The sequence below is a fragment of the Drosophila nasuta genome, chromosome X (assembly GCF_023558535.2).
Source record: "Drosophila nasuta strain 15112-1781.00 chromosome X, ASM2355853v1, whole genome shotgun sequence".
Classification (NCBI taxonomy): domain Eukaryota; kingdom Metazoa; phylum Arthropoda; class Insecta; order Diptera; family Drosophilidae; genus Drosophila; species Drosophila nasuta.
Window position 1 is genome coordinate 15,585,419 of NC_083459.1, and position 12,548 is coordinate 15,597,966.

At 36.6% G+C, this 12,548-nt stretch overlaps 1 protein-coding gene across 2 annotated transcripts in view; it reads left to right on the forward strand.

The window, feature by feature from the left end:
* Positions 1-7,251, forward strand: part of LOC132797425 (serine/threonine-protein phosphatase beta isoform) — a 31,252-nt gene extending 24,001 nt beyond the window's left edge. For both annotated transcript variants that reach the window (XM_060809197.1, XM_060809198.1), the window contains 4 exons: positions 4,724-5,071; positions 6,064-6,407; positions 6,464-6,598; positions 6,856-7,251. In XM_060809197.1, coding sequence (XP_060665180.1) covers positions 4,724-5,071; positions 6,064-6,407; positions 6,464-6,598; positions 6,856-6,969 — 941 coding nt within the window. In that variant the 3' untranslated portion in view covers positions 6,970-7,251. The remainder of the gene's footprint in view (positions 1-4,723; positions 5,072-6,063; positions 6,408-6,463; positions 6,599-6,855) is intronic.
* Positions 7,252-12,548: the final 5,297 nt, after the last annotated feature.

Here is a 12,548-nt window from a genome sequence, read left to right on the forward strand (position 1 = left end):
CTTATTTACAATGGCCCAGCTCGAGGCGCTTTCATCTCCACCAAGAACATCACACGCACGCATATACATTACAGATAGAGATAGAAAGACAGTCGGACGGACAGACGGACGGATGGACAGAAAGTCAGGCAAGCTGACATTCAGGCTGGTTTATATAGAAGTCGAATATGTGCTCCGGCAAGAATTTGCAAATATTCTTGCAAATCGAATCAAATGTATACGCTAAAAGCATATTGCAGCTATAATTTATTTTTCACTCTACTTTGACATTATGCAAAAGTCGATAAGCTACCAAATAGACAATTTTGTGTGTGTGTGTGTGTGTGAGAGAGATTAAATCAGATTTTAGTGAATTTCAAATGAGAAATTGCGACAGTGTCGCATCTTGTTTTTTTATATTTAATATGTAAATATTTAAAGTGCATGATTTATCGTAATTTTTGAGAGCTTTTGTTGTCAGTTATAAATATTGCAATTGAAATAAATTAAAGCCATATTTAATGTGTGTGATTGGCTTAAACCAATATAGATTTTACTTTTTAATTCTTTTTGAGGATTTCTACAATTGTGGTCTTTGTTAGGGCTTTGATCGAGTTTTGTAATATAAAGTAAAGGTGCTGGAAAGCGTAAAGCAATGTTTTAATGTCAGCATGGTTTGTTTGTCTTTTTTAGGAAAGTTTTTATTAATAATTATATTATTAATTATAAGTTAAACTTAATGTTCTTTTTTGATCAATTTGTCGTTTATCGTCATTATCCACAATTATTTATTCTTCAATTTATTTTACATTTAATGTATTTTGTCAATCTAATTATACATTTTATTCGTTGAGTTTCTGTTGTATTATAATTTATATGTTAGTGTTAAATTATTCAATTTTCGTTTAATTAAAGCAACTTTTTGTATGAATAACTTATAATACAGGGAATATTTAGTTATCTTAGATTTCGTCCCACTGTGCGCAGCTTGTCGACTAAACGCTGTAATATTGCATACTTTGCAGCGCTGCGTGTAAGTTGAGCCATCATCTGCACTGTCAGCCAGCCACGCCTCCATGCCTCCCTAGCTCCTCCCTCCGCCCATCGCGTCGCAAAGACCACGACACGTGTAATATCTTTACCATTTTTAATTTGTGTCGTGAGCGATGAATGCGGGTTGGACGGGGGGCTGAGGGGCTGAGGGAAGCAGCGCGGAAGAGGACGAAATGTTAATCATGATGAACCAGTTAAGCAGAGAGAGGAAGCACGGGGTGGGGGGCCGAAAAGGGGGTGCACGAGATAGAAAGTTGTGACTGGTCCAATGACTGACTGACTGACTGACTGACAGCGGCGACAGCTGCTGTTGCTGCTGCTGCTTGCTTTGTCAGCCATAATGCATATGTGTGTCAGTGTGTGTGTGTGTGTGACAGTGTGTGTGTGTGTGTGACAGTGTGTGTGTGTGTGTGTGGAGGGTGGCACGTGCTCAGCGTTGTCTCTCATGTAAAATGCATGAAAAACAAACACGCGCGTCTTTTTTGCTTACGCATAAAAAGTTCTTTTATACCCCCGCTTTTTTTGTTTTTTGTGAAAAGTCTTTTTTTCCTTGCCGTGCTGCCGTTTTGCTCTGCATGTCTGTATTATGCTGACAAATGTCTGTTGGTTAGCGCAACGTGAGGAGGCCACAGGGGAAGGTGCAGTGGGTTGTGGTGGGGCGGAGGGGAGGGAGGGGAACTGGGAGAAAGGGTATCTTGTGGTTGACAGCGGTTGTTGCACTGCGGAAATTTGCATAGAGATATGCGAGTCGTCGGTCGGTTGCTAAATAAATGTGTATAGCTTTTGTCTCTCGACCGTTGTTTCTCTCTCTCTCTCTCTCTTTCGCTCTCTTTTCTGTCTGTTTCTCTAGCTCGCTGTGTGCTATTTTCTCGTGTTTCTTCATCGACTGTCATTCTCTGGTTTCCTCTGTGTTGTTCTCTGCATTAACGTCGGACATTTATTGTTGCAACGCTGAGCAAACTGTGAAACAGATCTCGTTGAAGCACTAAAGTCGCTCTGATTGAAGCAGATTGAATGTTTTGGCAGTTATGTTTATGAAGAACGTTACAAATTCATTCTTTAAAAGCAGACAAGTTTATTTCAAATCATAAATTGTATTTAATGGGCAACACATATTTAAAGATTTATAAAGAAAGGATAAATTGCATACAATAATTTAGATTTATTATTGTATTATGAATTTTTTTTACATTTTATCAAAAACCGCATTTCATTAATTGCTAGTTACTTTAGTTGGAAATGAAATATCCGGATTATGATCTTAATAAATTTCTGATTTCCAAATTAATGTTGTTTGTAAGCAATAGCAAACAAAGAACAGATGCTAAGAATTTGTCTTGAGTTTTAAGTTCGCAGCTGAAATTAAATTATAAAGTTAAAAACCAAAAACAATAGTTTTTAGTTTAATGGCAACGAATCATAGTGCTAAACATGTTGGAAAACGATTTAATTCTTATTAGAAATGTTTTATATTTCTACCATTGAAATATTAACAGAACAATTCAATGTTTTAGCAAATGAAACTAGTGTGATGAGTCTAAGATTTCTGACTTCTGTTCATATTATTATTACTTATGTATATTTAGTAAATTCGCCGCCTTTGCGAAAAGTATTTAATCAGCGATCAGCTGTTTAATGCGCATATGAAATGAGGCACACACAATGTAAGAAATATAACACATTCCATCTGTTAAATCCACACAAATCATGACAGACCAAAGCAATCCAGTGAATTTTTGCACATAACTTAAACACACACACACACGCAAACACTCGCTTAAGTCAGAGAGACAAAAGCGGAGACAAAGTGGAGCAGCTGTTGCATAATTTATGCGCGGAACGGAAGCACTCGGGAGTTACATCTGAGGGTCCTTCAACTGAACGCCCTTTCGCTCGCACTCTTTCTCTCATTCTCTCTCTCTCTCTCTGTTAGATTTGGTGTTGAATTATGCAGCGAGCGCCCGAAAGTATGCTGCAGATTTTAAGCAGCTGCCAGCTGCCGTTATTGTCCTAGAGCACAAGAAGAGTGTGTTGCTTCTTGAGTTGAGTTGCGTCTCGACTCGATTCAACATATGTATGTATGGCGTAACCTTTGCTGCGCATAATTTAGTGTTTATCTGCACTCTCTAAACACAGCAACACACAGTTAAAGTGGCTGTCTTAAGATCCGGATGTGCCAGGCTATGCTAATGAAGATGACAGCAAATAAATGCCGTATGTCGTTTAAGACCAAATATTTCAAGTGTCTCTCAAATGTATGGCTTAAAATTGTTTATTTGTTAGAATTATGAATGGTATTCATATGCAGCAGTATTTGGTTAGAAGAGTGTTCGTCTCTTTTTTTCAACTGCTCGAATGATTAATTATAAAATCACAGTTGATGCAATTGCAATTGCAAACAGCACTTTGCAGCAGCTGGCCAGCAAATCCTGCTCTTGATTTCAATTCCCATTCCAACACTTTTTCACTCTCTCCCTCTCCCTCTCCCTTTGCTGAGTTCTCGCACTGGGAACCGACTGTTGGCTGACCATTTGGTGGCTTCCCATGGCGTCGCATTGCATTGTCGACGTGTTGTGTGTTGCTGCAGCAGCAGCAGCAACAACAGCAGCAGCAGCTCTTTCCTTGCAACACAAAATGTGAAGCGCCGCGACCCGGATGCCATCGCTTCATTTGAAATGTGGCCAAGTTCGTTTTCAGCTGCTGCATTTCAGGCCAAATGCTGACACACCATTCTCGTTTTTTTTTTTTTTTCTCGTTATTTTTTGTTTGTTTTTTTGTTTGTGTTGCTTGCTTGTGTTTTTTGTGCTTTGTTTTCTGTATGCAAATTTAATTAAATTTTTTGTTATTTGCGAGCGAATGTGTTTGTGTGTGAGTGTGTGAGTGTGAGTGGGCGACCTACTTGCATTCCCAACGGAGGAACATGTTGCCTTTTTTCCCTTTTTCACTGCTGCTGAGAAGGCAGATGAAAACATGAAAACGAAAAATTAATTTCAAAGTAAATGACAGACGAATGTGCATGTGTATGGGTGTTGTAGGCGTTGGCACGCCCACTTGTTGGGCTTCGCTGTTGTTGGCTTATGCAATTGAAATGGTGTATTGCGCTTGAAATAATCTTGGAAGCGTTGACATGTGCGCCGTAAAAATAGATGAAAACTGAACTGAAAGCTCAACACATGACAGACACACACACACACACACACATGCACATACACATTGCGCTTTTGTGTTGCATATTTGAAGGTCGTGTAGTATGCCTCGTTCCCCGTCTCCCATCCCCCGCCCCACACAGGTCCACCCACAATTATAATCCGCACGCTTTTCGCTTCTTTTGCGCCACAAAGTAGGCAACAATTTCCTTTAGCTTGCCAGCAGCAATAACAATAACAATAACAATAACAATAACAATAACAACAACAATAACAATAGCAGCAACAACGACTGTAAGAGAACAACAACAGCAAATGTTTTCAACATATTGTTTACCTACCACCCCCCACCCTTACCGCCCCCGTGTTTGTGTTGATAATCTAGTTTGTGCCGTGTTGCCGCCTCCCCCGTTCCCCCCGTTCTTCAAACACAATTAATTATGCTAGCATTTAAATTGATTTAGTTATTTTTGCAATTAAGCAAAGCAAAAGAGAACAACAAGTCAGCATTTTATTAATGAGAAATTTGATTTTGGATATTTCAGTGCGCAGCTGCCGCACCGGAAAACAGGTGCAAATGACGGAGGCCGAGGTGCGTGGCTTGTGTCTGAAGTCGCGCGAGATATTCTTGCAACAGCCGATACTGCTGGAGCTGGAGGCGCCACTGATCATCTGCGGCGACATCCATGGCCAGTACACAGATCTCTTGCGCCTGTTCGAATACGGCGGCTTCCCGCCCGCCGCCAACTATTTGTTCCTCGGCGATTATGTGGATCGGGGCAAGCAGTCGCTGGAGACGATCTGCTTGCTGCTGGCCTACAAGATCAAATATCCGGAGAATTTCTTTTTGTTACGCGGCAATCACGAGTGCGCCAGTATTAATAGAATTTATGGTAAGTATTGATGATGAGAGGATGGCAAGTTCCCATAGTTGCTTGTGGATTTTACGTTATAAGACGCAGTCAAGAATTGTTTGTGATTGTAGAACAGCGTTTGTCGCAAGTTGAACTCACATTTTAGAGGTAGTGCATCAACAATCAATTCAGATTAATAGTATTATGTCTTGTGGATGCTATGTAGCTGTTTTGTGAACTGCTTCAACAAGCATCAATGATGTAATCAGGGCTAAAAATGTATCTACAATATATAATCTATAACTTTAGTTATGTGGATTGTATATATAAGTAGCTTGATGAAATTAGTGATGAAATGCAACTGAAATAGCAACTACTAATTTGTGGATAGTATGTGGACCGCATCAACATCTGCGATAAAATAAGATCTTAAATGCCAGCTATCTACAATATATAATTTATAACTTTAGTAGCTTGTGGATCACATGTGAATGTTATGTGGATTGTATATATAAGTAGCTTAATGAAATTAGTGCTGAAATGCAACTGAAATAGCAACTACTAATTTGTGGATCACATGTGGATTCTATGTGGACCGCATCAATAAACATCTGCGATTAAATAAGATCTTAAATGCCAGCTATCTACAATATATAATCTATAACTTTAGTAGCTTGTGGATCACATGTGGATATTATGTGGATTGTATGTATAAGTAGCTTGATGAAATTAGTGCTGAAATGCAACTGAAATAGCAACTACTATTTTGTGGATCGCATGTGGATTGTATGTGGACCGCATCAATAAACATCTGCGATTAAATAAGATCTTAAATGCCAGCTAAAACTATGAAGAGAAACTTTAGTCGGATGTAGATCGCATGTGGATATTATATTAATTGTATGAAAAACCAAATTTTGCTAAAATTTACTTAATAGCGAATTGGGATTAGTTAAAATTGTTTGCAATAGTTTCTTAATACTTTTTGGAAGCTAATCAGAAAAATATTTACATAAACTTTTCGCTCACAGGCTTTTACGATGAGTGCAAGCGTCGCTACAATGTGAAACTCTGGAAGACCTTCACAGACTGCTTCAACTGTCTGCCCGTCGCCGCGATCATTGACGAGAAGATCTTCTGCTGCCACGGCGGTCTCAGTCCCGATCTGCAGGGCATGGAGCAGATACGCCGTCTGATGCGTCCCACAGATGTGCCCGACACTGGGCTGCTCTGCGATCTGCTGTGGAGTGATCCCGACAAGGATGTCCAGGGTTGGGGCGAAAACGATCGTGGCGTCAGCTTCACCTTTGGCGTTGATGTTGTATCAAAGTTCTTGAATCGACACGAGCTGGACTTGATTTGTCGTGCACATCAGGTAAGTTTACTTCACTTCTACCGAATTTCTGTGTTAACTGATCGCATTTTCCACAGGTTGTCGAGGATGGTTACGAGTTCTTTGCGCGCCGTCAGCTGGTCACACTGTTCTCGGCGCCCAACTATTGCGGCGAATTCGATAATGCTGGCGGCATGATGACCGTGGACGACACGCTCATGTGCTCATTCCAGGTAAGTTTCGATTAAACGACATAAACCGGTTCTCAAAAAAATATTTTGAAATATGAGGACAGCTTAAAAATATAATAATTATTTAGATGAAATTGAAAGTAATCTTTTATTGCAAATGATGAATAAGAAAACTATTTACAATCAAAAAAAATTAGTAGTTTTAATGTATTCTTAAATACTTTTAACTGTTGCTCTATAATATCAAATTTTTTACTATTAGTTGAACTTAAATACTAATGTGTCTCTTCCTTATGCAGATCTTGAAACCATCGGAGAAAAAGGCGAAGTATTTGTACAGCGGCATGAACTCATCCCGGCCGACAACACCGCAGCGCAGCGCCCCAATGTTGGCGACCAACAAGAAGAAATAATATATCCATCCGCTTCCATTTCCTTAAAGGTTCAACCTCAAAAAAAAAAAACAAAAAAAAAAAACAGCAAATAACAACAAAAACAAATACAACAGCAACCGCAAATAGCAAAACAAAGAAATAACACGAAATACATCATAAATAACTTTTATATATTATACAAATTAAAATGTCAAAATTAAATGTGTGCAAGTAATTAACTAGTTGGAAAGCAAAAACAAAGTAAAAATGCAAAAAAAAAAACAGAAAAAAATATGAACAGATAAAAACAAACAAACAAAATTCAAGTGCAGAGTAAAAACAAAAGAAATGAAAAATGCGTTGACAAAAAAACAAAAACAAAAACAAAAAAAAAAGAAAACAAAAACAGATGTGATGAAGAGAGATATCTGTTTGAATCGAGTGTATATGTATGTTATCATTACCTGTATACAAATTCTATATTATTTATTTACTTTACATGTACATACATGTTGCTATATGCATATAAAAACACCGACACAACTCTACACTACACTTTACACATTACACACACACACACACACACAATGAGAAGGAAACAGAAACACTTAAGTTCTCGCATTTGTTTATAAAAATCTTGTTCGCAATTCAAAATACAATTGGCCAAAAACAGACACTACACAATTAATTGATTGTCGTCCTCTTCCCCTGTCCCCTCTCCCCATGCCTTTGTCACCCCGCCCCAGCCACTCAAACTAAACAACACAACACAATCCACACTCACACACACACAACACACAAAGAAACACACGCGAAAAGAGTACAGCGATTTAAGCAATGAATTTATATAGGCATATATATTATATATTAATGTAAACTATATACGATATCTACTTATATGTATGTACTACCAACCAAAATGCAAGAGTATGCAACAAAATAAAAACAAATAATTCAAAGGTAACGTGTGCAGTGTTTGCAACCACAACAACAACAACAACAGCAGCAGCAACAACAACAATGGAAAAACAATAAGAGCAAGATATGAAACTCTAGAGAAGAAACTAAACGTAGTTTATCATTTAATTATCAACAAAAGCTAAACAAAAAAAAACTTTATTGTTGTCTAACAAAACAAAAATAAAAAAAAAACTAAAGGAAAAAAATAAGAAAACTTTGAAAAGTTTACGACTTAAACGTAAGGCAGTTAAACTATGTGTATTTTTTTTATTTGTTTAATTTATTATCATTATGAAATTTATATATATATTTTTTCCTCCCTTTTTTCTCTTTTTGTTCTTATCGATTTGTTTAACTAATTTATTGCAATCCTTACAATGTATTTAAAGCTAATCGTAAAATACGAAAGAGAAATTAAAACCGTAAATACTATACGTATAAATATAAATATATATTTTTTTTTTGCAAGTGACAAAATAAATGAATATTTAAATATACATATATACTAAAAAGAAATAAAAAATAGGTTTAAAAACAAACTGTTAACTGCAAAAAAACAAAAACAAAACAAAAAAAATGAAGAAAACAAAGCATATTAAATAAATCTAAATACAAATACAATTTTAAATTGTGTAGGTGATGTAAATGGGCGCATTTACAAATTCTGTTTGTTAATCATGATGTTAAGTCGTTGTTTCCATTCCCTTCAAATGAGTTAACAGTAACACAAAACAGCGACAGCAACAGTTGAGCGTAGAGAATTTTTCATTTGAAACGTGAATTGGATCGCATCGAAATAAACTAAAAAAAAAAAGAAAAGAAAAACAAGTAACGAATAATCATCATCAACCATATGCCTAACATTTTGAACTTGCCTCATTAACGAAACAAAAGCAAATCAAATCGAAGAAGATAAACGTAGACGTAGATAATGATGAATGTAGGAAAAACGAATATGGAGCGTGGAAGAGTGTAACAGTAAAAAAAGAGAAATTAGAAATTTTAAACGAATTTTTAAGCATTACTTCGAGTACTTGAAACACCAATTTTTGTGCATGTTTTTTAAATTCGAAATTAGAACACAAGTTGAAAACTGACTATATAACAGGCTTATACATATATACTACATCTATGTATATATATTTATATATACATTACTAACTTATTTTTGGTCATTATCGTCTTAACTTATTAGATTGTAGTGCCTTTTTTGCCTCCCAAATCAAAAAAAAAAAAAATGAAAAAGTATATAAAAATAAACAAAAAGATAAAATCTGAATCGAATGAGTAACGAAGGTGTAACGAAAACTTAAAAATATATACATATACATCAGGAGCATCAAAAGATATATCTATACATATATATAGACATACATACATACATCATAGATATATACAATATATAAATACATTTTATATGTGACTAGAAACGGCATACTTAACTGCATTTCATGCGGGTTGAGAGATCTGCATGAAATCGCATTCGAGTCAATTAATAACATCAACAATGAGGAAAAACCATTGTGTTTCATACTTGCCACGTGCAACATGCAACATGTTATATTCGTTTCTGTACGCTTTTACCACTAACTTAACTCCTTCAATTTGTTAACTGTTTCAATTCTGCTGCTTATCGACATAATCATTTTTATGTAGCTAACCAAATGATTTTAATATTGATCTTCAAATTGATCTGCTCGTGTGTCGGTCTGTGTATGTCGATGTCTATGTAAGCATGAGTTAATACATACACACACTAACACCAATACACCACACATACTCAGATAATGAAATATGATAACTACGCAAAGAGAAAAACTATTGTGGTTGAGCGAAAAAAAATTAAAAACAACAAAAAACCAAGCGCACCACAAAATGGATTCCAGTAGGACGGAAAATTACAAAAAGAAAAGAAAAAGAAATTATAAAAATGAAAGAAAATAAATAAATTAATATATTTATTATTAAAAATCAAATAAAAATTATTAAAAATTTATGTAAACAAATCAATTCGTTTATTATTCCCTTGCTCAAGTCACAAGTAATTTCCCTATGGATTGGTAATGTCAATCGATAGAACTAGGTGTCCTGGTTACAAAAAGGTAAGTCCAGGAAAGATCTTTCAAAATTTAACAGAAATAAGATAAAAATACAGATTGTAATAAAAATAATTAGTTTTGAATTTTAACGGGGTTGCCTATCTGTCGGTTACAATCAATTTTCTGCAGTATACTGTGAGGGTGCAGCAGCTTACATCTACATTGCGATAGATGGCTCCACTAATTAAGCAAGTGACTTGCTGTATTTCTGCTCGCTATTGGTTTATGTTCGCCTGGTATTTCTCCTGGTGGGTTGGAACTTTTCTGCAGTTTGTGGCGCTATCGAGTAGACAACAACACTAACACTGTCCGCTCTGTCCGCCGTGTCTGCTCTGTCCATTCTGTCCGCTCTGTCCGCCATGTCCGCCGTGTCCGTTGTTGTAATTATTGATGTTATAGTTTTTGTTGTTGCTGGTGTTGGCTTCTTGCAACCGCCACGAAAGTCTAAAAAGTGCCAAATCAATATTTGAAATATCAGGCGGACATAAATCAGCAGCAAGCAGAAACATAGTAAGTCACTTGTATAAGACCATGCAAGCTGAAGCATCCCCAACAATTTTTTTTTTCGCCATTTTTAAATTCGAAATTTGAAAGTCATTGAAAGAACAATCAAATCCGTTAACAAATTGATATTTTTTATTTGTTTCGATCGATAGAGTTCGTCCTAGCGATGCGAACGAGACATGTCCTGACATCCTGCGGCAGGATATGGCGGAGTTATGAGCATTTTTCTATAATTATGATCATATTAAATGACAAACCTAAAAGTATGCAACACAAATATTCTCAAAAAAGTCAACTTAAATTTTGCAAGGGGCAGGCATGGAAAAATTGACTGCAAGTCCGAAAATCTGCCATAACTCAGCCATTTGAAGGACTAGGCAGATGTCCTTTGGCATACGGGTAGCTCTTGACACGAAATTAAAGAATCAATTGGAAAAAGGACGAAAGTCCTTACATGAGCGGAGATAAACGCCATTTTTCGTATACATAAATTTGTTGATATCTCAGAAATCCTTTAAAGGATCCGGTTGAAACTAGTGTCAATCAAGGACTTTTGATTAGATCTTTCACCATGCCAAAGGACATCCAAATCGTCCTTGTAGTTTCGGAGATATCAAGGACTTTATTGTTTCTGGCAATATTTTTGGCATTCACAGTGCCCCCGAAAGTATGCCATGATTTTTGAAAATTGCTACCAATTGAGAGATGGCTGTAAAAGTATGCAATGTTTTTTTTTTGTGCATTTTAGCTCCGAGCCTGTTCTATGCAATACAGGTGTATGGTATCACAGCTAAAATGCACCTAAACAAAATACGAGTACTTCAAGCCAAGACGCTGAGGCGGATCTCAGGAGCTCCATGGTACATGAGAACGGCGGACATCGAGCGCGACCTCAAAGTACCAAAAATTGGCGATGGAATACAGGCAATTGCACAAAAATATACAGAGAGGCTTGGAGGTCACCCTAACAGCTTGGCTAAGCGCCTAACGCCAAGTCATCGTACTACAGTCAGGAGAAGACTAAAACGATATCATCGTCAAGACCTGGTGGCTCGGGTCTTGACCTAATAATTAACGGCGATACTATACATACATTTCTCGTATATCCTTAGGTTCAATTTATACAATCTTTATTTACTTTATATTTATTATGTGCTGCTGACATAATTAATTTTCTGTTTAATATTTCTGATTTGTTTAAGTTTCCCAGTTAGGTAACTGTGCACCTATCTTTGTTATCACTTCGTTATTATTTTTATAAAGAAAAAAAAAAAATTTGGCGCCAAAGAATATAATTTTTGTACCACCATTTGAGGGTTCACTATTTCGGGCGATAGATGGCGCAACTAGCTAAGCAATTTTTGTTTGCTGCTGATTATGTTCGCCTGGTATTTCAAATGCTAACTAGCACTTTTCGGGTTTCCATAGCGTTAAATTTATATTCTGTCTTAACATTTTTCAGCTATTTTTCGTACCTACCCGTTGAAAAAAATTTGCCATTTGGAGATTCAACACTTTTACTTGCATTTTCCACTTTGCTGTGATATGATGATATTTTTTAATACACGTTGCTATTATTTTATTAAATACATACATTTTAATTGGGTCACTTAAAAGCGAGTAATGTTTAAATATTTAATTACATTTTATCGACTTCTACAATCTTCATGCCACGCTGCAAGCGTACCCCATTATAAAAAGATTTAAATTTCAAATTCCAAATTCCATCGGCCCACCAGAAGTGGACAGCACGCGATGACAAGAATAATAGAGCATGTTCACACGCTCTTGAAAGTTGTTTCCGCTCTGCAATTTGCATTCTGTATGCTTCGACAAGTGCTTTAACCAGTAAGCTTTTAAGCTGACCGTTTAGAGCTTTAAACTTTGAAAGCGAGCCTTACAACCGGTCCACCACGCTGTTAGTACTCCGAAAAGCTTTCGGACAACTGTTAACGAACAGTGCTGCCAACTACTATTTAACAGTCGTAGCATCGGCTCCCTAAGGACGAATGCCAAGTCCTGCTGTAGCACTGCTCTTGCATCACATTCAGTTAC